The sequence below is a fragment of the Suncus etruscus genome, chromosome 7 (genome assembly GCF_024139225.1).
Source record: "Suncus etruscus isolate mSunEtr1 chromosome 7, mSunEtr1.pri.cur, whole genome shotgun sequence".
Taxonomy (NCBI): domain Eukaryota; kingdom Metazoa; phylum Chordata; class Mammalia; order Eulipotyphla; family Soricidae; genus Suncus; species Suncus etruscus.
The window spans coordinates 49353028-49380849 of record NC_064854.1 but is presented as its reverse complement, the minus strand read 5'-3'; the positions used below and the strand labels follow the sequence as shown (position 1 = coordinate 49380849).

General features: G+C 35.9%; 1 protein-coding gene across 1 annotated transcript; it reads left to right on the top strand.

The window, feature by feature from the left end:
• The first annotated feature begins 602 nt into the window (after positions 1-602).
• Positions 603-25416, top strand: FH (fumarate hydratase). The gene is given in 12 exon segments (XM_049776497.1): positions 603-776; positions 4248-4382; positions 5727-5837; positions 8193-8369; positions 12629-12811; positions 14879-15044; positions 18185-18388; positions 20279-20406; positions 22204-22260; positions 22262-22310; positions 22313-22366; positions 25224-25416. Coding segments are annotated over 12 exon segments (1539 nt in total). The 5' UTR covers positions 603-644; the 3' UTR covers positions 25367-25416.
• Positions 25417-27822: the final 2406 nt, after the last annotated feature.

Sequence of the window (27822 nt, the reverse complement as noted above, 5' to 3'; positions counted from 1 at the left end):
AAATTTTAAAATGTGTGTATTACCAATGCAAAAACCTTACAGAGCCAAGATGCAAATAATAAAATAATGGACCTCTCTAGCTGCCGTGCATTTAAAAATTTTTAACTCGCTTAAATAGGAAAGTAAATTGTATAACCTTCAAAATGACAAGTTAAAGGAAATGAGTAATTGCTTTTAACTGTTGCCATTATGGATGATCACTTTACTATATGGACATATTTTGTTTTCCAAATATTCCCACCTGTGAAATGTAATAAGCTGCAGTGAAAAAATAAAATTCCAATAGAATAGACATGCTACGAGATAGTAATTCTTTCTAGCATATTTCACTACTTCAGATTAATGCTGTGGACCTTTTTTGACCCAAGGCACCCAACATTCCAACTGGCTTGCTTCAAGACTCGCCAGAACTCCCTTTCCCATAATTCCCGTGACGGTTTTAACACCCATGAATCCCAGGGCTTCAATTAATTGAGCTCTAACATGGACGCTAGCCCCGCCCCTTAATTCGACTGGTCACTCTTGGTCGGTCCCGCCAATGATTGGGTAGGAGCAGCGCTCAGTGGGCGGGACGGGGTCCTGACCTCCAACTTGGAGGCGTGGCTCCGATCTCCACGACCGTGTACTCTGGCTCCCATTGCACCATGTCTCTCCGGCTCCTCGCGCGGTCGAATCGTCTCTCGCGAGCTCTAGCCTCCGCTTCAGCTCCAGGCTCCGCTCTCGACTTTGGTAGCCGGGCGGCCTTCTTATTCCGGCCCCTGAACTCTGCTGGAATGGTGAGAAAGGGACCTGTCCCCGGGCCTCCCCACGTTGACCTTCAGTCCTTCGGCTCGGACGCCCGAGTCCTGGCGGGAGGGACCCGTCAGCCGGGCTCCGCGCCTTCGCCAACTCCCGGAGGGTTTCTTTGCTGGCCGCTTCTCGCTTCTCCCTTCTCGGAGAGGAACCGCCCTCCCTGAGCCCTAGGCCCGGAGATGCAACTGTTTGCAAGGGTTCCCCGGGCCCGGCTCCTGGCTCCTTCCCTGACATCCGCTGGCCTGCCTGAACTTTGTATTTTCTGCCGAGATCTGTCTGCTGCGTCCCAGACAAAGGAGTGTTGTGTGTGGGGTGGGGTGGTGGTGGTGTGTGTGTGTGTGTGTGTGTGTGTGTATACACGTGTGTGTAGCCTTTGGAGTGTGGTGTGTGTGTGTGTGTATGTAGGTGTGTGTAGCCTTTGGAGTGTGGTGTGTGTGTTGTAGCCTTTGGAGTGGTGTGTGTGTGTGTGTGTGTGTGTGTGTATGTAGGTGTGTGTAGCCTTTGGAGTGTGGTGTGTGTGTATGTGTGTGTGTAGGTAGGTGTGTGTAGCTTTTGCCCTGGCAGTCTTTGGAGTGGTGTGTGTGTGTGTGTGTGTTTGGAGTGGTGTGTGTGTGTGTGTGTGTGTGTGTGTAGGTGTGTGTGTAGGTGTGTGTAGCCTACTGCTCACTGCTGATCTCTGCGTTATGTCAGATACTCTCTTGGGGTCTGAGCAGAGAGGACAGGTTCTTAGGATTTTAAAAAGCGGAATAATCCTTGTAAAATGGTTTCATTTATTTCGCTTAACCCTGAACTTTGTAAACCCGGGCAGTATCCTGACGCTTTTTTTTTTTAGAAGAGCCAAATCAGTACTTTGATTCCAAAAGATCACTTAGAAAGGTAAAGGCTCTGGTTGTGACTTGGTGACTTTTGTATTTGTCACTTTTGGTAACTTATTTAGGTAAACATTAAATCTACGTCAACACGTCTTTGTTAAAAAAATTAATTGTTGGTTTGGAAAGTTATAAGTTCAGTGTGCAATGTGAACTTATAAGTTTACTGTATGGTGTGTCGAGTGAGTTTTGCAATCAAGAGATGCTTTCAACCCTAGTCTTCCAAACTCATATGGAAATTTGGGTTACATTGTTTCAGCTCCTTACTTTCTGCCTTCTAGTGACAAAACAATTTACTATCGTGAAAATAATGAATTTAGCAGTGTTGCACATGTAAAAGTGCTTTGACAAGTTTAAGGTCCAAAACATTTTCAGGACTATGAACTTTAAGATTATTTGCTGTAATCAGTATATTTTAAGTCACAAATGAGGATTCTTTATATTTCTGGCACTGTCCATTTTTATGTACATTATGGAGTCTGAAAGTTATTTTTACTTACCAAGTATTTTGTAAAGGGAAATAGAAGACTGGACACCTAATGCCACAGATGTCAAAAAGTAGCACTGCCTTGTTAGGGTTATGGTAGATTTTCCCCTTAATGCTGAATTAGTCCACTATTTCAGCTCCTAAATCTCTACTTATTTTTTAAGTTTTTTTTTTTTTTTTTTGCAGATGTTGAGAAATTCATGTAACTCTAGGTATCCTAGCTAAGCGTTTTCAAAATACACAAAAAGTGAGCATAAATAGTGGAGGCCTATAATGAATGTTAACTTAGCCAAAATAGAATAGGGAAATCCTGCATTTTTAAAAGTCACTTTATTTCCTTAATAATATTCACAACGACGGTAAAATGTCAAAACAACTATGTATTAAATTATGGGGGAAATAACGGAGGGTACCAAGACCAATCAGGTGTATGAACATTGAATAGAAATAAAAAATGATCATACTTAAACACCAATCCAAAGCCAACGACAACAGAATCGAAACCTAATCTACAACAAGCTAGACACAATGGGGACCACTTATACTAGCACCTCCCGGGGGTCAAAGAAGGGGGATATGGGATGCATACTGGGAACTGGGGTGAAGGGAGGACTACACTGGTGGTGGGAATGCCCCTGATTCAATGTTACTATGTACCTGAAATATTACTGTGAAAGATTTGTAATCCACTTTGGTCAAAATAAAAATTATTTAATTAAAATAAATAAAAAATAAAACATCTATGTGTTATACTGTATAGTAACAATAAACTTTATTTTATATTTGCCTGTATTTTAAGACTTGGTAGTTTTAAAATCAAATGAACTTTTTCCACTTCCAACTGTACTATGCAACCCAGTTAGCTGCTTAATGGTAGATCTCTGTCGTGATGGAGACCTCTTGGTTGATATTTGGGGTCTTCCAAGGCTATATTATATACGTGCTGTGATCTTTGTATTGGGTTTGTGCTGCCAGCTGTTAACAGAGGCGATTTCGGAGGGTCTGGAGTATGAATAATAAATACCCTTGGCCCAGCCCACTAAACATACTTTTTTCAAAATGAAATTAAAATACCAAATACATCCCTTATGTGTGGATTTTCTTGCTTAATCCAACAGGTTCAAGGGCTTAGATTATGCTGCTGTTTTAAAAATTGATCATGTGTATGTGAATGATGAATACTGTAAAAAGTTCCAAATCTATCAATTTATCGATATACATTGCTCTTTGTAATGTATATAATTTTTAGCTATTGAGACAGTCTTTGTGTGAGAAATGATGAGAATTTTCTTGAATACTGAAATAACTTTTAAGTTTTTTAGACTAAGAAGTTGAAAGGTACTGTTACTTTTCCTCATTAGATGCTGTTATGTAAGTAACCTCATCTCATATATGTGCAGGAGGCATATTTTTTTTTTAGCAGATCTCTCAAGCCTGGTATATTCATTTTGTGACCACATCATCAATGCCTGAGGTTCCTGGGTTTAGTGCCTGTTGATATTACTTGCTATTTCTGGAGCAAGTTTTAGTGTTGTACACTGTAATCACAGACCACTTCAACTAAATTATTAGAAAAACTACAGACTCTTAGCTCCTTTATTTGATAGGGAAAGGGTGCATGTTTATAAGATTTAACATGTTTGTATGTTCAATTATATAGACAACGTTTCTGTAGTTTTCCTTGTATTATCCAAGATTTTGTTCATCTTCAGTGGTCTATATGTTAACATCTGAGCCGAGCTGACTTATTGAAGGTGAGAGCTGTTAGTGGTGGATTACCTGAGTACAAGCCTGGATTTTTTTGTATTGTACTGTGCTATCTCATGTATTATATTTGTAGATCACAAATATTTAAAGTAGTATTATTTAATATATAAATTCTATTGTCCATTTTTGATATCTACATTAATATTTAATGAATGTATCCTAAAAAGAACTGAGAAATCAGGAGCAGAATAAAAATTGAAGCCTCATTTCTTTTTGTCTTTGAGATATCAAAGTAATAACAGTTTATTCTCTTATACCAGATAGGAGATTATTGTTTTTAATACTTTTTTTTCCAGATCATAACAGTATCTTATTCTTTTTTTTTTTTTTAGGCAACTAAAGATTCCTATCGTATAGAATATGATACTTTTGGTGAACTAAAAGTCCCCACTGATAAGTATTATGGTGCTCAGACTGTGCGATCTACAATGAACTTTAAGATTGGAGGTGTGACAGAACGTATGCCTGTGAGTGCCTTTGTGGAAGTATTTGCTTATTTTGGATAACATAGAATTTATTCAATGAGTCCCTTTATAGAAGTAAAATGTATTTATAGGTTAAAATGTAAAGTTGTGAATAAAAAATAGGATGCTTCTCATTAAAATGTCAAAACTGAAATTAAATTTTATATCCTATTTTGGGTTGTGACTATTTTGAATTTTTACTTGATAGAACTAAATTAATTACTTGTTTAATTTTTGTTAGGATTTTCTAGCTCATAAATATTTTTAATTTCAGTACTTAAAAGTTTATACTTATTTAAAATTAATTTTTAAGATGAATTTAGAATAAAATAAATTTTTCTGTAATATACTTTATATCTGTTGTGATTTTGGTTTATAGACCACATGCAAATATTATAAATTTCATAAATGAAATATACATCATGTTTGGTCTACAAATTTATTTACTAATACATAATAAATATATATATTCTCTTAGTAAATATATGTTCATGTCACAATAAAAATAACTTGAAACAAAGTTGTTCTGCTTTCTTTTGGGGCCACACACACTGGTGCTCAGAATTAATCTTAGTTTTGTTTTGAAGGCCTGAAAGTAGCCAGGCTTTATCCAGTGAGATTATTTTTTAATAGTTATCTTGTAAATATACTTTTATTTTGTAATGATAATTACTTTTTTAGTTTACTTCAAGCTTTCAAGCCTGAATTTGCCAAATTTATGTAATTTTATAACAGTTAAATCTTTGAAGAAAATCTTTTTGGCTTCTCAGCAACAGCTTATTGGTGAAGCATTAGGTCAGACTGTGTGCTTGAGTGATAAAGATGCATTTAATCTTAAAATATTCGCCTATAATTCAGTTTTAATAAGAGCAATCATCCTTTATGTGTGGATTTTCTTGCTTCATCCAACAGGTTCAAGGGGCACAGATTTTGCTGCTGTTTCAAATATTGGGCAACTGTTTAGATCATGTGTATGCGAATGATGGATACTGTAAAAAGTTCCAAATCTATCAATTTGTCAATATACATACTCTTTGTAGAGAAGTAGGTGATTAAATCTTGTACATATGAAATTAGCATATTAATTATTAATATAATTATTGATGTTTAGCAGAATATGTTTGAACATGTGCAAAGTTCACACAATATCAAATACTACTGATATACTTACTTTTGGTTCTTAAATATATAATTCTTGGTTTATTTTAGAACTATTTATATTGCTCTACATTCTAAATAATAAAGAACTAGTGTTTGCTTATTATTATTTTATGTGTGCCTGTATAGCTGTACAAAATAAGCTTTCTTGCTTATTATAGATTTGAGATTTTTTTGATTGATTTTTAGATACCAGTTATTAAAGCTTTTGGCATCTTAAAACGAGCAGCTGCTGAAGTAAACCAGGATTATGGTCTTGATCCAAAAATTGCTAGTGCAATAATGAAGGCCGCAGATGAGGTAGGAAGTGATAAATATGCGTACTTAATGAATTTAGATCCATTTAATTCAATGGTAATGATAAACATAGATGAAGGGGCACTGTGAATTTTTGAATTAATAAATTTCAAGATAATATGGTAGCATGATTATTTGGTATTGATATAATATGGTATTTAAAATATCAGTATAGAATTGTAGATGGCTTAATGCCTTTTATTTTTAATTTTTTGACTGACATAGTTAAACTATTTTGAAGTGATACTGTTTAACATATTTGATTAATTTTAGATAAAAATTTTTTAAAATTAAAATTGATTAGGTATTATAGCTTTTTAGAAAGCAATCCTGTGATTGCAGTAACAGTTTAAGTTCTCCAACCAAGATGCCCTTCAATAGACAAATGGCTAAAGAAACTGTAGTACATATGCACAATGGAATATTATGCAGCTGCCAGGAGAGATGAAGTCATGAAATTTTCCTATACATGGATGTACACGGAATCTATTATGCTGAGTGAAATAAGTCAGAGAGAGAGAGAAAAACGCAGAATGGTCTCACTCGTCTATGGGTTTTAAGAAAAATGAAAGACATTCTTGCAATAATAAATTTCAGACACAAAAGAGAAAAGAGCTGGAAGTTCCAGCTCACCTCAGGAAGCTCACCACAAAGAGTGATGAGTTTAGTTAGAGAAATAACTACATTTTGAACGGTCCTAATAATGAGAATGTATGAGGGAAATGGAGAGCCTGTTTAGAGTACAAGCGGGGGTCAGGTGGGGAGGAGGGAGACTTGGGACATTGTTGATGGGAAAGTTGCACTGGTGATGGGTGGTGTTCTTTACATGACTGAAACCCAAACACAATCATGTATATAATCAAGGTGGTTAAATAAAATTAAAAAAAAAACAGTTTAAGTTCTCTATTCATTGTTCATTGTGGTAATGTCTATAATAATAATAATAATAATAATAATAATAATAATAATAATAATAATAATAATGAATTTGACATTATCTGGACATAACATTTATGTGAGTTGTAGAGCAATAGAAAAGTAGTACTTTAAAGAATCTGTTAGTGAAAAGTCTATCATATAAAGTTGATAAAAAGGTAATAATAGGTAACAAATTTTTTTTTAATCTGCGCAGCAGTAGGGCATTTGCCTTACATGTGGCTGACCCAGGACAGACCAAGATTTGATCCCCCGGCATCCCATAATGGTTTCCAAGACAGGAGTGATTTATGAGCGCATAGCCAGGAGTAACCCAAGTGTCACTGGGTGTGGCCCCAAAACAAAACAAAACAAAACAAAAAAGTTAACATGAAACATGTTCTTTTAATATTATCTACACACATTCATTGGAATAGAGATGGAAAGGAGATGTCAGAATGCTGAAATCCTAAGTTATTGTCTATGAGGGATAGAAATATGATGACTAGTATAATTTATTTCTTATTTTTCTACATTTATTTATTATTTTTATATTGAAAGTATCAAAGTGAGCCAATTAAGGTCATAGATTTTTTTATTTATTTTATTTATATTTTGGTTTTTGGGCCATACCTGGTATCCCTCAGGGTTATTCCTGGCTATGCACTCAGAAATCACTCCTGGCTTGGGGGACCATATGGGACGCCAGGGGATTGAACCACAGTCCATCCTAGGTTAGCGCTTGCTAGGCAAACACCCTACCACCTGTGCCACCGCTTTGGCCCCAAAATCATAGATTTTTTATAAGGTACATGTTTATTTTAGTTTTTACGTAAGAATCATTTCAGAAGATAGAGTTAAACAACTCTTAGAAGTAGTCACCTCAAAAAGGAACTCATTAACTGAAACTACAAAAATAATATAACAAAAAAGAACAAATCTGAACTTTGTTTGCCTTTATGGCAATTTCTACTCTTTGGACATCTGTGTAATGGAGTAGCTGTTAACAAATTTATACTTCAATGTCATTGGTTTATTATAATCCTACTTTGATGGTAAAATCTTGCTATCAGCACCAACATTAAACACATCTGAGAACCTAAGACATTCACTAATTTTTAATTAGTTGGATAAATTTAGATAAAAGTTAGAGAAGAGTTGAAAAATAGGAAAAAAGCTTTGAATCAGTTCTCACTTTAAATAAATGAAATTATTAGACCATTCATGCTGGATAATCTTTTTGAAGGAGTAATAGTCGGAACAAAGTGTTAGTGCAGAAATTTATTCCTGGTAGTGCCACAAACTAGCATCATCAACTTTACATGTGAAAAAGGCAAATATTTAAATATTTAAGCATTGATGTTTAGCATAGTTGATAAAATAGCCAAATGAATATGTATATTGTTTCTTAAAATAAATTTATTTCTGATATTTTTCCTGCAGGTCGCTGAGGGTAAATTGAATGATCATTTTCCTCTTGTGGTATGGCAGACTGGATCAGGAACCCAGACAAATATGAATGTAAATGAAGTTATTAGCAATAGGGCAATTGAAATGCTAGGAGGTGAACTTGGCAGCAAGAACCCTGTGCATCCAAATGATCATGTTAATAAAAGCCAGGTCAGTGTATAATCTCTTTCTTATAAATTGAAAAAAAATACACTATATTCTTTTTTAAAATAGGTGTTAATAATTTTGTCAGGGGGGGTGTTCATTCTATGTAGTTTATTTAACAGAAAGGACTTCTTACTATTTTCATTATTTCTTTTTTGGAACCTTTTATATACATCTTAAAAATCACCTAAATTTGGTATATAAATATATTTTTATTAGTTAGGCATTTGGGAACTATTTAGAGATGTATAAAATTTATACTTGTTACACCTGCAGTCACACTTCAGAGGGTTTGTTTATATTCATCAACCTCTCTTAATGTTAAGCATTTTACATAATCTTGGCACCTGAATGCCAAGAAATTAATACTGAGTGATATGCTCCCTGGGCTCATGTGTAGATACTGTACATATGTATTTTGCCAGCTTATGCATATGTTGCCCACATTTCCCTCTTGAGATGTGTACTTTTCATACTTTAACACTGGGTTGTATATGGGCTCTCTGTCTTTTGAGAATCCTAGGTTCTCTCTTAATCATATATCTTTTACTCAAATTCCAAATAAAACCTGTTGTTATTTTAAAAATAAAATTAGCATTGACACAACACCTTTAGTTTTCTTTAGGATTATCTTAAGTTTTTACCTGTTAATATATTTTCCTCTTTAAATCCACTCCAGACTATAGATTATATTTAGTTATCATACCTCCTTTAGTTTTCACTTTGTGAAGGTTTGTCTTTTGTAATCTTAAACACTTTTAAATGTAGTGGCCAACTATTTTGTAGAATGTCCTTTAATTTGTACTTACTTGATATTTTATCATGATTAAACTGAGACTTTGGACCTAGGGGAAAACTGTTAGAGTTGTAAAAAACTCTTAAAAAAAAAAAGAAAAACTCTTCTCTAGCAGTTGTTATATAAGGTTTGTTGTGGCATGCTTTACTATCAGTTGTTTACGATGGAGTTATTATTTTGCCCCATCTATTCTCGATGAGAAGTGAGTCACAAATCCTTTCTGTACTTTAGGCACTACTCTTAATTTAGACTCACTTGAGAACAGGAGAATATTGAAAATATTGTAGATCAAAGCTTAGCACTTAATTAAGGTTCACTTGCAAAAGAGAAGAGTATTAAAAATATTTTGGATCTATGTTTATAGTGCCACAATAATAGTAAGAGAAATTTTGGCTACACATATATCTTCTATATATCTTTGCTACAATTTTTTGCTCTCATCAGTATATCTTGCTTATAGTGGTTACAAATGTTTTGGCATTAATTTTCTATTTCCTTTATTCCACTTTATTTGTTTTTGAAATTCTGGGGGGAAAGAAAATTTGTCCTTCTCATTCATGTTTACTTGTTCATTTGTGTGTGTGTGTGTGTGTGTGTGTGTAAGTAAAATGCTATAGATTAATACATATTTATTTTATTCTTAGGGTTATAGTCCACAGCTGCTATTATTTATGTCATTCTTCAGTTTTCACCAGCACTGGCAGCCTTGCTTACTGGCTAGTGTCTTTGGGGAATGAAATAATCTATTAAAAAAATTGGGGGAAGGCAGAGAGATAGCTTAGTGGTAGGGCATTTGCCTTGCACACGGCCAACTGAGGAGGGACCTGGTTCAATTCCCGGCATTCCGTATGGTCCCTCAGCCTGCCGGGGTCATTTCTGAGTGCAGAGCCAGGAGTAATCTCTGAATGCTACTGGGTGTGGCCCCAAAACAAATCAATAAATAAAGTTTTAAATGAAGAAATGCTTTTTTCTTTCATTTATCATTTTTATTTGAACACCATGGCTACAAGGATGTTCATAATAGTGTTTTTTCTCAGATAGTTGTTCATGATTGAGTTATTCATACAGTGTACAACAACCTTCACCAGTGTACATTTTCCGCCATGAATGTATCTTCAGAATCCTTCCCATTAACCCTTTCCCGCCTGCCTTTCTCAATCTCTTTCTCACTCTTTTCTTTTTTGACGCTGTGGTTTGCACTATTGCTAATGACAGGGTACTGTGCTTATCACCCTTTTCAGCACCCAGTTCTTATCCAGAGTGATCCGTTTCAACTATGGTTGTCACAGTGGACCGTTCACTACCCTTAACTGCATTCACCACTCTTTGAGGCAAGCTTCCTACCATTGAATAGACCTCCTGATCCTCTTCTTTAATACCTCTGGATATTATCACCACATTTTTATTTCTCTTTAACCCACAAATGAGTAATATTATTCTATGTCTATTCCTCTCCATCAGACTCATTTCACTGACCAAATACTCTCCATATCCACCCACATATAAACATATTTCTTGACTTCATTTTACCTAATGGTTGCCTACTATTTCATTGTATAGGTTTAGCAGTTTCTTTTGGGCACTTGGGTTGTTTCCAGATTCTGGCTATTGTGAATATTGCAGCGATGAATATAGAAATGTAGAAGGCTTTTCTACATTGTGGTTTTGGGCTTCTACAGTACATTCCTAAGAGTGGTATTGGTTGCTCATATGGAAATTCACTTTCTTGTTTTTTGAGAAATATCTACATTTTTTTCTAAAAGGCTAAACCAGTCTTTTCCCACCAGCAGTGAATAACGGTTTTTCTCTCTGCATTCGCACCGTATTGTTTGTTCTTGTTCTTTTCAATGTTTGCCAATCTGTGATGTGAGATGATATCTCATTGTTTCTTTTTGTTTGTTTTTGTGCCATACCCGGTGACGCTCGGGTTACTCCTGGCTATGCGCTCATATATTGCTCCTGGCTTGGGGACCATATGGGATACCAAGGGATCGAACCATGGTCCATCCTAGGTCAGCACGTGCAAGGCAAATGCCCTACTGCTTGTGCACTGCTCTGGCCCTGATATCTCATTGTTTTGATATATATTTCCCTGATGATTAATGATGTGGAGCAATTTTTTTTAATGTGTCTTTTGGCCATGTGTATCTTCTTAGAGAAATGTTCTTTTCTTCCTATTTTTTGTTGAAGTTAAATTATTTTTCTTAATAACTCTACCAATATTAACCCTTTATTGGTGGGTATTGGATAGTTTCTTCCATTTCGTGGGCAGTCTTTATATCCCAGTCACCATTTCCTTTGAGATTCTGACCGAAGCTTCTTAGTTTCTATTTGTTAAATTTTTTAGTCCTATTTGTTTATCTTTGCTTCCACTTGCTTGATCAGTGGTATTTCATCCTTGAAGGTGTTTTTAGCCTCAATATCATGGAGTATTCTGCCTACATTTTCCTCTATGTATATTATGGTTTCAAATTTATTATCAAGGTCTTTAATCAAGTACAGCAAATCAACATAACTAATGATGTAAAAGACCTATACGAAGAAAACTACAAAACACTGCTTCAAGAAATAAATGAGGGCACAAAGAAATAGAAACACATATCCTGCTCATGGATTGAGAGAATTAACATCATTAAAATGGCAATACGTCTCGAAGCACTGTACAGATTTTATGAGACCCCTGTAAAGATGCCCATGCCATTTTTCAAACAAATAGAACAGACATTTCTGAAATTGATTTGGAACAATAACCTCCATGAATAGCTTAAGCAATCTGACAAAAATAAGATGGGAGCCTTCAACTTCAGACTATTATCAAGCAGTAGTCATTAAAACAGCATGGTATTAGAATAATACCTCAGAAGAATGGGATAGACCAGCAGTCCTCAAACTATGGCCTGTGAGCCACATGTGGCCCACTAAGGACATTTATCTGGCCTGCCAAGGATTTTGCCACCATTGTCTTGTGTAGCAGCCAAATTGTCCCAGACCCTCAGTGCACATGTGTGGAATGTGTGCTGCACTCTTAACTCCCCTCATTTTCTCTGTCTCTTGACTCATCTTTCAGTCTTAGGCCGGGGTCCTCAAACTACCGCCTGCACGCCACTATTTTTCATAGATTTTTTTTACCTATAGTCTGGCTCTCCAACTGAGGGACAGTGAACTACACCCCTATTAAAAAAATTTGAAGATCCCTGAAATATATATTAATATTTTGAAACTGACCTCAATCAGTTAATCTTTGATCAAGGGACAAGAAATTCAAAGTAGAGGAAGGAAATTCTCTTCAAAGTATGTAGTGTTGGGAAAACTGGCCAACTACATTCAAAAAAGCAAACTCAGACCTCTCTTTAATGCTGTGCACAAACATCAAATCACAATGTCCTTAATTTTTTAAGTTTTATCACCCAAGTTTGTATTTCTTTATATGCTTGAGCATTTTACATTTCTTTTATAAATTTTCCAACAGAGTTCAAATGATACATTCCCCACGGCAATGCACATTGCTGCTGCAATAGAAGTTCATGAAGTACTGCTACCAGGACTGCAAAAACTACAAGATTCTCTTGATGCAAAATCTAAAGAGTTTTCTCAGATCATCAAAATTGGTCGTACTCACACACAGGATGCTGTTCCTCTTACTCTTGGACAGGTACAACGGGATTTTGTTTGATTTAGTATAGAGGTCAGTACAATTGGCTAACATATTTCTCTAAATCAATCTGGTTTAAAAACCTAAATTTAGAGCCAAAGAGATAAAAGTTACTTGCTTTTCCAGCAACTAATAACAGTTTTGTCTCTGGCACTCATTTAGTTCTTTGAGTACCTGTTGAGCACAGATCCAGGAAAAAGCCCCAAGCCTAGTAAGATATGCCCCCCCACAAACCAAAATAAATTAAAAAAGCTATGACCAGTTATTATAATTCAGTTCAGTGACATATTGTTCCACATTAATGAATTCAGGATTTTTATTGATTAAAAACTGCAGAACAAGCTGTAATAAACAGTGCTCTTGTGTTTGTCATCTCAGTTTTAAGTCTTAGCTGTATGAACTATAAACCCTTAGGCTCTACAGGCTAAATTATTTAGCCTTCCTGTACTATTTCAGGTTTTTTTTTTTTTTTTTTTTTTTTTTGGTTTTTGGGCCACACCCGGTGACGCTCAGGGGTTACTCCTGGCTATGCGCTCAGAAGTCGCTCCTGGCTTGGGGGACCATATGGGACGCCGGGGGATCGAACCGCGGTCCCGTCCTAGGCTAGCGCAGGCAAGGCAGGCACCTTACCTCTAGCGCCACCGCCCGGCCCCAGGTTTTTTTTTTTTTTTTTTTTTTTTTTATTATTGTTGTTTTGGTTAGGTTTTATGCAAGTGTCTGTGTGGTTTTGGGCCACACCTGGTGGTGATCTGAGGCTACTTCTGATTCTGTGCTCAGAGGTCACACCCAGTGGTACTTGGATTATTTCTGACTCTAATAGAGTTTCAGACATATAATTTTCAGCACCAATTTTTCCAATTCCACATTATTTCTGACTGTGCTCAGAGGTCCACATGCAAGGCAAGTGCCCTACCCACTGTATTATTACTCTGGTTTCTCCCTATATAATTTTTAAAAAAGATAATAGTATATACTTCAAAACTTTGTCTTGTATTATAAAACATTAGTAGCCGAATTAAAATGCATTTTGGGACCAAGGAGGTAGCTCAGAGATTATTGTTATTGTATGTGTTTGCATGTTTCTAGATCTTGAATTTGATTCTCTGTACAGTGTGGCTCCAACGGGTTGGCTCCTGTGGTACCCAACACTGCTGGGCCCAAGCAGTATTGCATCATTAAGCAAAACACTGAATCAGGTCATCACAGCTGTGCAAAATATTGTTGGAAGAGGCCCTAAGAACCTTTTATTACTAATTGGGAGACCTCCAAATAAAATTACAAAAATCTTATATAATGTCAGTGGTAATTTCATGTTTGAGTCCCTGTTTTCCCTATACTTTTCTTGTTATATGAATTAAAATAGTATAAATACCAATTGTAGTTTATAAATTATTACCTGAAGTATCTAAGCCTAACTACCGAATGCAATTAGAGTAACTTGTAAGCCATTAGAAAGTTACATATGAGCCCGGAGAGATAGCACAGCAGCGTTTGCCTTGCAAGCAGCCGATCCAGGACCAAAGGTAGTTGGTTCGAATCCCGGTGTCCCATATGGTCCCCTGTGCCTGCCAGGAGCTATTTCTGAGCAGACAGCCAGGAGTAACCCCTGAGCACTGCCGGGTGTGGCCCAAAAACCAAAAAAAAAAAAAGAAGAAAGTTAAATATATGGGGTCGGAAAGATAGCGTGGAGGTTGCCTTTCATGCAGAAGGTTTATCGGTTCAAATCCTGGCATCCCATATGGTCCCCCAGGAGTGATTTTTGAGTGTGAAGCCAGGAGTGACCCCTGAGCACTGCCGGGTGTGACCCAAAAATAAAAAAAAATCAGGGGCCGGAGAGATAGCATGGAGGTAAGGCGTTTGCCTTTCATGCAGAAGGTCATCAGTTTGAATCCGGCTTCCCATATGGTCCCCCGTGCCTGCCAGGAGCAATTTCTGAGCATGGAGCCAGGAGTTTCCCCTGAGCACTGCCGGTTGTGACCCAAAAACCACAAAAAAAAAAAAAAAAAAAAAAAGGAAGGAAGGAAGGAAGTTAGTTACATATTCTCACTCTAATACTTTTCTTTTCAGGAATTTAGTGGTTATGTTCAACAAGTAAAATACGCAATGACAAGAATAAAAGCTGCTATGCCAAGAATCTATGAGCTTGCAGCTGGAGGTACTGCTGTTGGTACTGGTTTAAATACTAGAATTGGCTTTGCAGAAAAGGTTGCTGCAAAAGTATCTTCACTCACAGGTCAGTGATAATATGAAATCAATTATAATGTGAACTCTTTAATTAGACTAGGTTTTCTGCTTTGAAATTGCTAATTTAAAGGTTAGAAATACACATCAAGGGCCAGAGAGATATCACAGCAGTAGGGCATTTGCCTTGTATGCTGCCTACCTGGGAGGGAACTGGTTCGATTCCCAGCATTCCATGTGATCCCCCAGCCTGCCAGGGGTGATTGCTGAGTGCAGAGCCAGGAGTAACCCTTGAGTGCTGCTGGGTGTGGCCCAAAAACCAATCAATCAATAAAGTTTTAAAAAAAATAGAAATACACATCATATTAAAAATGTGTTTTAGGCCACTATAAAGGTGCTCCAAGAGTAAGGCTCATAACTAGCATATAGATGACCCTGTTTCAGTTTCCTTCTCCACTTTATTCCTCTGCCTGTAGGCATCCAAGCATCACCATAAGTAAACCTGGAGATCCTCATCACCACTGGTGTGTGTCAAGTAGCCCCTGGCAATACAGGGTCTAAAAATCACTGCATCCTAAGTCCCCACATTGATTGCACTTCCAACTTAATTGATTTGAGAATCACTGAGTGGAGCCATTGGGTTTCCTGAATACATCTTGAGAAGCCCAGGGGGTGAGGGGAAGTGTTTTGTATCTATTTCAGAAGTTTTAATGTTAGTATTTTTTACTTTTTAGAAGTTTTCCTTTTTAACTTTTGTGATGTTCACACATTAGGCTTTGCATTTTCTATTTTGCACTCCTTGCCTTTTTATTTTCCAATTTAGTTTTTGCACTCCTGTAAGTTCATAACAGCATACAAGTAAAATCTGTCAGTTACTAGCTTCTGGTGATAATTCAATTTTTTTTTTCGGTTTTTGGTTTTGAATTCACACTGGGTAGTCTTCAGGGCTTACTTCTGACTCTGTACTTAGGGAACACTTCTGAGCAGTTCTCAGGGGACCATATGTGTTACTGGTATTGAGCTGGTTCAACTTAATGTAAGGTAAGTTCCTTACCTACTATTTCTTGGTCTCAATTACTCTTGTTGCTAAACACACAGCACATGTCCTGTCTTCTCTGAACCCTTAACACAGAACTCACACTCTGCTTTTACCTAAACACACAGAGCTCACACCCTACTTCCCTAACCTGATTGGCTGAGGCACATTATAAGTATCCCACTCTTTCCTAAAATAAACGAAGTAAACTCCCTGAAGTTGCTTTTGAAACCAAATGCACTTACCTTCTGCTGTCCAGCCCAAAGCTAAGATGCCTGGTCACAAACTTGCCTGGAACCAACATCCCAGCATCATTTATAGCTTTCTTTTTTAAAAGATTATGAACAATTGTTGCAAGTCAGCCCCTGAAGAGGTTGACTGATGGAGGGATGGAGGATGAGGCTTTTCTCCTCCAGCTTGGACCACGCGTCTGTTACCCTGTTCAGTTGGTGGTTCTGAGGTGAATGCGGTGGGAAGAAAGCCAACAGGCAGTCAGGCTTCCGAAGAAAACAGCTTTTTATTCCGTGAAGGGGCCGAAGCCAAAAGGCCTAAGAATAGGTCCAGGACAAAAAGCCTCTCGCCTTCCACAGACCCTTGTTTTTATGCCCCAGAATCAGGTACCACCAAATGGTGGGAGCAGAATCAGGTACCACCCTAGGGTGGGAGCAGAATGCCAGGTCACACCCTAGGGTAGGGCATAATCACGATCAGGGTAGGGTCAGTAACATAATAATCCCATTGAAATGTTTACATATACAACAAACAATAATTTTCAAAGCAAGTAGAAATAAGTGATAATTGAAACTTTTTGAATGAATATGTGGTAACTATTGACAGGCTTACAATTTTCCTCTATTATAATATTTGAATGACCTTTGACATTTTTTTCTTTCCTGGAAAATGCAGTACTGTAAATATTGATTATTTATTAAGATACAGATATTTATTTATTATTTATTATTTATTAAGATACAGACAGTTAAGGTAGAGATGTAGATGTTCAAAGGGAAGATAGACTGAGATTGTCTAATTCACTTTGACTCCATATTTTTTCAGGGCATTTTGGGTGCTTCTGAGTGGAGGAAAGACTAAAACAGCCAAGGTGGATGTGGGGAAGAAGGGAATAAGCAAGGTTAGAAGAAAATAAGCAAGGCTGAATTGCACTAGGAAAAAAGTATAATTTCATCTACTACTCTTCTTTACTCAAGAATAGTCACACATACATGTTTGTGATGATAGTGTTTTTCTTTCAGTATGTTCATTGCTTTTGCTTAAATACATCTTGTCTGTACATCCTCTCAAAATGCTAATTTTAGAGCATTCTCCTTGCTCCTTTAGAATATTCTCTTTCCTCCTCTTCCCCTTATTAGTGTTGCAGTGATTAGAGATAGCACACATGCTTGGCTTTAGTGCTTTTTTGTACTGCTGTTTGGTTGTGATATTTTTGGGGAGTTGCACATTAAGATGTGATTTGCCATTTTGCACTCCCTCACTTTATTTTTCATAGTTTAGTTTTTTCACACCTGCTTACTACTAGCGTGGCACATTTTACTTGTGCACATTCTGATTGTAGTGCTCATCAGGAATTATGCTCTTGGCTATAGTACTTGCACAGCTTTTTAATTGTGAAGCTTGTACACATTTAGGTACAGTATAGCCAGAAATTGCTTTGAGTTTCAGCATCATGATTGGTACATATGGCAGCATCAAGGATTGTGGACCTTAAATTTGCAAGTGTTATAGATACAGAACCAACACCTCTCTCCCTTCTTTAGATCTTTTTCAAGAAATGTAATCAAAGCTTGAATTTCAGAATAAAAGAAGCTTTTTTCCTCTTAGTAAAATTTTTTTGTTTTTTGTTTTTGGACCACACCCAGTGATGCTCAGGGATTATTACTCTTGGCTCTGCGCTCATAAATTGCTCCTGGTTTATGGGACCATATGGGATGCAGGGGGATCGAACCTCGGTCCATCCTAGGCTAATGTGTGCAAGGCAGACACCTTACTGCTTGTGCCACCGCTCTGGCACTTGAGTAAAATTTTTTTACTCTGGTCTGATTTTTACTTTTTATGTACTGAAACTCTCCCTTGCTGATAGTAGAAAACTTTTAATTGTACCTGCTAACTCAGATAAGTTTTTACTTTCTCTTCTCTAGGCTTACCTTTTGTCACAGCTCCAAATAAATTTGAAGCTCTGGCTGCCCATGATGCTTTGGTTGAACTTAGTGGAGCCATGAACACAACTGCATGCAGTTTGATGAAGATTGCAAATGATATTCGTTTCCTGGGTTCTGGTCCACGCTCAGGTCTTGGAGAACTCATCTTACCTGAAAATGAACCCGGAAGTAGTATTATGCCAGGTAAGCTATAAATGTGGTGGCTAAAAAAGTTAGAAGCCCAGGTATGATGTACATTTACAGAATATATTCTCATGTACAGAAAATACTTCAATTTTTTTAACATGATCAAAAGGTGAATGAGACAATTGCAATGTACTTCTTTCAGAGTATGCTTGTAGGCCACCTTTGATCAGGACTTCTGTATAGGAGAAAGAATTTTAGTTAGCAGTTTACTAGAAAAAATATTTAATTGTTCCATCTTTCATAATACAAATAATATTGGGAATTATAAAACAGGCTTTTAATGTGCTTGGTTGTCTGGAAGAACTGATCTTACCTTTAAAAAAAGGTAAAATAAAACTGTATTGGTTGTCTGCACTTTGGCAAGTCATTTGGTTTTCATTAAATCCTGTGGGAAAGAGGGCAATGCAGTGAGGTGGGGATAGATGGATATATATGGGTGAACAGTGTGACAATAAAGGTGTGATGAGCTGACTTTAGACTGAAGTATTATGTTGGAAGCACACTGAAGTTGACTTTTAATAGTGCGGGGGGTGAGGGGGGTGACCAAAAACCCAGCTCAATCTTGTTTTATGGTTCTTCAATATCGTGGCCCTTGAATATGGCACTAGAAGTAAGCCTAAATACTTAAGGATGTGGCCCTCTCCTTCCTATCCAAATTAATATATGCATAGAAAAAAATTTGACTATAAAATATTTAGTGCTTAAAACTGACATAATGTAGTTGATTGCAAATTCTAAATGACTGTAATAAAAATAAATGGATAGTCTTAGATAAGGAAATAATTTTTATGATGTGTCACCTGTCATTATCAAAAGAAATCTGGGATATTTGGTTCAAACTTGAACGTATTAAAAGATTTACCAGGATCTTGGGAGTTCTGGAGATCCATACAATTAATGGGGAGTTTTTCCAGCTTAATATAGTTTTCCTCCAAAATATTTCCCCAGTGTTGGTGAGGTGTGTCTTCAAAAAGTGTTCCTGGAAAGGAAATAAACCTGCGTGTGATTGCAAAAAAAAAAAGTGTTCCTACAGTGTCCTGCAATTCTTTTTATTTACTCTTTTATCTGTTTTATTTGTCATTTCTCTCTAGTCTTTAAGATCTATAACAGCTGAGTCTGTACCATCTTTATTTTCTATTGTATATTCAGTAACTAGCTTCAGACATAGTTTCATTTATACAGAATGAAGTGGAGAGAAAATATTTGAAATCTTGTGTGTTACTTACCATTTAATCATTAGTCATTAAATTAAGTCATTAGCCATTAAATGATTACTCTTTCAATGTTTTTGGTAGAATTGGTACTGATTGCTACATTGCACATTATGTGTTATTTAATGAAATAAAATGTTCTTAATTATTTGACACAAAAACTAAATGTCAAGACCTTATTGAGTGTTACGTAATAAAATAAAATGTTCTTTTGTGGGGGACACATCCCGTGATGTTCAGGAGTTACTCCTGGCTATGCGCTCAGAAATCGCTCCTGGCTTGGACGGGGGGTGGGCACATGGGACGCCAGGGGATTGAACCACGGTCCATCCTAGGCTAGCGCAGGCAAGGCAGATACCTTACCACTCCGCGCCACTGCTTCAGACATAAATAAAGTGTTCCAGAAATAAAATGTTCTTAGTTATTTGGCACAAAATCTAAATGTTATGACTTTATTTATTTATTTATTTATTCATTTAGTTTGGGGGCACACTTGGCAGTGCTTAGGAGTTATTCCTGGCTCTGCTCTCAGAAATCACTCCTGGCAAGCTTGGGGGACCATTTGGGTTGCCAGGGATTGAACCTGGGTCGTCTTCGTGCAAGGCAAACGCCTTACCACTGTGCTATCACTCTGGTCCCTCATGACCTTATTTGATAATGGATTCTTTTCTTGAAGGCAAAGTGAACCCTACCCAGTGTGAAGCAATGACCATGGTTGCAGCTCAAGTTATGGGAAATCATGTTGCAGTTACCGTGGGAGGCAGCAATGGACATTTTGAGTTGAATGTTTTCAAGCCAATGATGGTAAACTTTAAATTTTACTTTTAAGGTTTTGCAGTTAAGACTAATTATCTTGATTTTTTGTCTTTCATAAAGCATGTCATGTCAGATTTTATGTAAGTAGTGTTTGTAAGTCAATCAGATGTTAAACATTTAATCTTGGATATTTAGGTAGACTTAGCTCAAATAATTTGGTCTTTCGCTTAATATCATCATTATTTAAATGTTTTTATTTAAAGATTATTTTCTTTCTTTAAATGGTACCTGGGATTAAATTTAGAGCCATTCATATGACAAACATGAATTTTACTTTCTGAGCCACACTCCTGGTTCTGATTTTCTATTTAGAAGAAAAATTATGGAAGAAAGGTATTAATTTTTTCTTTTCTTCAGCATTGGTAGGATGCCAGTGATAAAAAATGTGTCCAAGTGTTTTCAATTAAAAAGTATTTGTCTCTTATTACTTTTTCTTCTGACCTCAAAATTCAGTCTTCTGAAAAGAACCCAGACTCACTTTTACTTATTTTACTGACACTGAAGTCTACTCAGCTTCTCCACTTACATTTGATTTGCCCTCGCAATCATTTGTGATTTCCTAAATTCAACAGATATGATTTGTCTTTCTTCATTAATATCTGACCTTTAGTCTTCTTATGAAATAATTTTTCTGCTTGGTCCCTAGGGCCTAAAACTCAGAAGATATATGAAATCAGTCTGCCTCATTTCCAGAGGTCGGAAAGAGACTCAAAGAGAAAAGCCAACTGACCTTGAGAGCTTTTTCTTGGGGATTAAAAACTCTGTAGTCTTTCTGTGCTTCTTACTAATTTCAAAAGCTTTTTTAGAGTTTTAACAGCATCTAGTTGATATAGTCTTAAAAACACATTACACGTTAGAGCACATTTTTCTCAGTTCTATATCCTTGGATCAGATTCTGGAATACAGATTCCAAGGGACTAGGATATCACATTTGTTGTTCCAAGGGTTGCAGCCAGTTTGTAAATTAATAGGGCATATCTTCTTGATTGCCTTGCCTGGAATTTTCCAGTTTTCTTTGTATTTTCTCTCAAATTTTTATTGGTTTATCTCTTTATATACCTTAAACATTTATTGCATTAATTAGTACTATGCTTTTTTTAAACTTCATTTTTAATAATAAAGGAATAAGGTACATCATCTCATGAACAGTTTTCAGATCTGAGATTTAGACCATAAAATAATAGTATTTTAATATATATTGGAAACAGAAAAGAAGTTCTAAAACAAAATGAATTTATGCTGTTTTAAATACAGTTTGAAATACTGTTTTAAAGTGGCTGGGAAAATTTTTTAAAGTATAATATGAAAGAGTATTTTTAAGTGGTAGTATAATATGAAAGAGTATTTTTAAGTGGTATGGGGAATATTTTTAAATTAAAACATCTGAGCATTAAGAACTGGAAACAACTTTGCTGATTTCTTTAAATATACTTAAATTTATAACTTCTGCCAACTTGAGGCTCCTTTTCTGTGAAGATTCTTTTTCAGTCTAGAGCCATTTAAGTCCTCTAAGCCCATCTAAGTCAAAAAGAACTTCATTGGTTCCTACATCTGGAATTAATTTATTTTTTCTTTGTTTTCTTAGTTATAGTAAGATTTTTCTGTTTTAGATCTTAATGCCCCCGAATAGTTATGATTTCTTTAATATTTATTTTATTGCCCTTAGTGCTTTGCAAGTTGTGCATGTGCTATATTTTATTGAATTGCTATGTCCAACTTATAGGCCAGGGAAGTACAAATATTTTGGACAAATTTAGATCTAATGTAGTATTTTGTCTCCTATAGATTAAAAATGTGTTACACTCAGCCAGGCTCCTTGGGGATGCATCCGTTTCCCCCACCGTCCTTCACAGAAAACTGTGTGGTAGGAATTCAAGCCAAAACAGAAAGGATCACAAACTAATGAATGAATCTCTAATGTTGGTGACAGCTCTTAATCCTCATATAGGTAAGATCTTAAGGAAATAATAATGATATTTTAAATATAAAATAAAAATGTTAGGACACTACTATAATCACATGGCCAGCAAATTTTTCAGTTGTTGTCTGAATAAAATAACCTTTATATGAAGTAACTTTATAAAAAAGACACTATATAATAATATCAGTTGTTATTAAAGATTCATATTTGGGGCCCGGAGAGATAGCATGGAGGTAAGACATTTGCCTTTTATGCAGAAGATCAGTGGTTCGAATCCGGAATCTCATATGGTCCCCCCAAGCCACCCAGGAGCGATTTCTGGAGTGGAGCCAGGAGTGACCCCTGAGCACTTCGGAGTGTGACCCAAAAACCAAAAATAAATAAATAAATAAATAATTCATATTTAAGAAGTAAATTTATGAATAATAGTCCAAATTTATTTTTACCTAAGTGAAATTAAGATGTTTTATTAATTGTGGTCAGGCACTTGGAAGCCCCCACCCCCCACACTGGTATGTCACTATGTGGTATTGAATGTCTAGTAATATGGAAAGAAATATTTTTCCATCTTTTTGAATCTTTTTTTTTTTAATAATATCTTTATTTAAACATCATGATTACAAACATGATTATAGTTGGGTTTCAGTCATAAAAAGAACATCCCTCCTTCAACCAGTGCAACAGTGCAACAAAATCTTTATTTTGTTTTGTTTTGGGAACCAGTCCCAATGCTCGAGAATTAATCTGTACTGGGGATTATAGAACTGGGACTCTTTCATGCAAATTATACATTCCAATCCATTGAGCTATCTCCCTGGTCTCTGTTTTCTCTAGATGCTTAGTTTATCTTTGTTGTTTTATTTTATTGATAAATGAAAAGTTATTGAGATGTTCATTGCTGATGGAATAACAAAAGTATAAATATTACTTTCCTAAAATTACTTATTGTATTACAATTTTTTGTGTGTGTTGTATTTAATTGGAAATATAGATGATATAGATTCAAACATACAGGCTTGTATCATATATCATGGCTTTAGTGTTCTCTGTCAATTATACACTTATCTTATTTGTTTTGAGGCATTTATTGCATTATATGTTAAAAGCCTGAGCACTGCTGAGTGGTGGTCCCAAAACCAACACAATTTTTAAAAAGCCTATCTGAGGTGGTTAACATTTTTTTATTTCCTATTTTGTTGATATAGTTACTACTTTGCAGCATTGCTACTGTAATCCTGAACTTTTTTTTTTTTTAATCTTTATTTTTGGGCAACACTCAGTAGTACTCAAAACTTTATCCTCTTTTATTCTTTGAGATTACTTCTGGCAGGCTTGGAGACTAATCTAGGGTGCTAAGGATTGAAACCTGTAGACCATGTGTAAGACAAGCACCTTACCCACGGTACTCTCCAACACTAGAATCCTGGAGATTTTCAAGGCATTTCGTATTCTTTTTTTGTTTTGTTTTGTTTTGGGTCACACCCAAAAGTTTCCAGGGGTTATTCCAGAAATTGCCCCTTGCAGCAGCATAGGGGACCATATGGGATGCTGGGAATTCGAAACCACTGTCCTTATGCATGAAAGGCAAATGCCTTACCTCCATGCTATCTCTCCAGCCCCATATTTATATTCTTGATATATACATTAAGCTGTGATTTCAGCATAGGATTTATTTAATTGCTTCAAATAGCCCAATATGTTATTTCTTTGTGTGGTATAACTATTGAGACTAATATTTTTATTTTGATTATTTTCAAATTATTATACTCACTGGAATATAGCTCAGTGATAGAGCACTTGAGACTTATATGAGACTTTGGATTCGATTCATGGCACACACACACCCACACACCCACACACACACTCTACACATTTGTACATCAGCATTCAACTGGCGAAATACATGAGGAGACATAAAGGCTCCTGTGAGAAATACTCATTACATCTGTAACAAGTTGGTGCTCATGTTTTGTATACTGGAGGCCAGGGTTCAATTCTTAGCACTACTGGAGTGAGCCCCAAGCATCAACACAGGAGTAATTTCTCAGTACTGTGAGTAGTGAAACAAAACAAGCAAACAAAAAAACTTATTGTCAGAAGATTCTCATTAGAGGTTCTTATAAAGCTCATTGGTAAATCATTTTGGAATAAAGTTCATGTGAAGAAAAACACAGTATTAGGGGATGGCAAACTACTGCTCTCAGCATGCCTTATAGCTCCACATGTTGGAGTCTTTGTATTTTATGTAATTTGCACATTCAGTAATAAAATTAACTGTCCTTACTCAAATAGATTACCTCATTTTATACTGCTTTCTTTGACTTTCTTCTATAAAAATACCTGAGTAGTATGCAGCTTCAATTTAGAAATGAATGTATTATAGGAAATGGGGCATTTTTAAGTCTATTATTTGTATTTGCAAATGATATATATTAAAATATATAAACTGTGAATACAAATAATAGATTTACTTATGTGAAGTTTGAACATTTTTTATTATTGATTAAGGTATTATGATTTACAATACTGTTAATGATGGTTTAACATGTATGTAGATTATTTCAGTACCACACTGATTAGCAGTATACCCATATCCCCTAAAGTCCCCAAGGCCCATCTCTTTTTAACCACACCCCACCCCTGACCTTCAACTGTCCTCTGGATCAGTGGTTGGATTGCCTTTTGCCCTCTGTTGCTACCTTGTTGCTATCTGTAAATTCCAACCAAGAGATATTTCTGTAAAATTTGAAGATTTTATTCTATTTAGTAGTAACCAATAATCACAAATAATAAGATTTAAAACTGTTGAGACAGGAACATCAGTATCAAGTAAATTAGAATAGAACTTCATTATTAACTACTGTTACCTTTTCATTTTTTTCAGGGTATGACAAGGCAGCAAAGATTGCTAAGACAGCACACAAAAATGGATCAACCTTAAAAGCAACGGCTATTGAACTTGGCTATCTCACAGCAGAACAGTTTGATGAGTGGGTAAAACCTAAAGAAATGCTGGGTCCAAAATGATTGAAAGGAATTTACAATAAAAGCAATCTCATTATAAAATAAAAAGTAAACAGTTTTCTTATTTCATAAACAAAAATGGAAAAATATGAAGGAAACTGCATTGAACTAGCAGAACAATTGGTCAGTATATTAAACCCCAAGAATGTACCAGGTCCAAAGTGAATTTAAAAATATAAAAAATATTTATGCTGTATAAAATAAAAAAAACCTAATTTTTCTTTCTGTCTGTGTGTATGTTTGTGTGTGTTAACTTGCATTTGATTTTTGCATATGTCTATTTCATATGGATGTTTTATTTTGTATTTAGTGATGCTTGAAAAAATATTTTTCTATTTCCTATATTTTTTCCTATATCATAAAAGTACTTGCTATTTCACTTCTAAATCATCCCCTAAGATAATGTTTTTCTTTTATGTGGGAACATTTGTCCTAGTCGGTGATGTGTGTATTGGGAATTTGTATCTTCTGTGCTAATTACACAAACAAATCCTTTTTGTTCTTATTAAAATTATCTTTGAATGACTGGGAAGATTGGATTGAGAATGAAAGCACTTGGATTAGGAAGGTCTAGTGCGGTGTGAAGTTTGGAATAAGAAGAATGCTATTATGAGTCTTGTCCTCCGTTTTTCTGAAGCAGTTTTTTCAGCAGAAATTCACTTAAAATTACTTTGGAAAATTGAGTTAAATTGATTCAAAAGCCCACGTTAAGAACTTTTGGCACATATAATGCTTTGCCATTGTTTTTCAGAAGAAGATGATGTGATGCTTATGTAATTTGTTTGTTTTTTAAAAAAGCACACGTTACCTTAGTCAACCTTTCATTTTTGAACCTGACATTCTACTTTTGCTTATACATGGATGGATATGGAGAGTATTATGCTGAGTGAAATGAATCAGAGAGAAACATAGGTGTAGAATTATCATGCTTATTTATGGGATATGAAAAAAATGATAGTATGATAGTACCTAAGGACAATAGATAGAGACAAGGGCCAAGAGGACCTGTCTGTGATAGGAAACTTTGCCACAAAACAGGCAGAGAAGGTACCACTATGCAAATGACAGTTGGGAATGACCACTGTGGACAAGACCTGTTTGCTGAAATGAAGTAAAGTGATATACATGATACCTCTTCAGTAGCAGTATTGAAAACCACAGTATCTAGAATGAAAAACGGAAGAGAGAAAAGAAGAATGTTTGCCATAGACTCTGGCAGGGGACAAGGTGGGAGAAAAACTGGAGTGCTGGATATTCTATTATTGCCATTCAGTCCCTTAGTCTTATTTTTAAAGGAGTTTGTAGGGAAAAAAAAAATCACTTAGCAATTTCTGCAACTCAGCCATCAAATTGCTTCGTTGGTTCTGGAACTTGCCTAAAGTATTCCTTAGCATATCAGTCTAAATAAGCTGTCATTTGAAATCTCATCTAGAAATAACTTCTTGTGTAATAATGATAATACAGGGCCAACTTCTCAAATATTTTTTATTTAAGTAACATGATCATATTTGGGTTACAGTCATAACCAGGACACCCCCCTTCACCAGTGCAACATTACCCCCTCCCCCCTTCCCATCCCCTGCCTGTTTTCGAGACAGGCAGTCTACTACAGTAATTTGTTTTTAAGTTCAATAAGTTGTATTTTTTCCCTTAAAGGATAAGAGTAAAAAAATATAGTAAAGGTGTGATAGTGGCAATCGCCAATGTTTGCATAGGTCCAGAAAAATGGAGAAAATGGGAAAAAAAAAATCCTTGACCTGATTACAAAAAGGCCTCACCCCAGAAGTTTATTGGCATAAGACAGACTCTGGGTTCCAGGCATACCAGTCTATCCAATTCCAGTCATTCTCAAGGTCCCGGTGAAACTTTTTCACACTTTAGCTATAGTTGGTATCAGACTTTTATATTTAAAGACTCTGGATTCTGTGCATTTCTTTCATTGATGTCAGGCTGATGTGGAGCATCCTCTAGTTTCAGCATATCATTAAATGCAGAGCGATTTGCTCTGCATGCAGACTGTTGCTGAGTCACCTGGGTGTTGGGAGTACTCTTTGGAGTCAGTCAATGCCAAAGCAGTGGTAGGTCTTCTCTGGTAGAGGCTTGGATCCTGGAAATGTTAAAGACAATTGTGGTTGTTTCCATAGTTCAGGTGTGTGTGGGCGATGCCCATACTTCTGAGGCCTGAGCCAAATCATTATTGCCAATGTTTAGGGGTAAAAGGCCTAATTACATTACCAAATTTGTGTTCCATAACTTGGTATAAACGTGAAATCTACACAGAGTTACTCTTCTACCAGTATTGCTTATAAAACAGATCTCATAGGGGGAAAATCAAGCAATCAAATAACTAATCTAGTGGGCAAAATTGTCACAAATGATATTTGAAGAGTTATAGATGTTAAGGGAATACATCTTGAGATATACAAAAGAGAAACATGTGACCCTTTTATGTTTTAAAA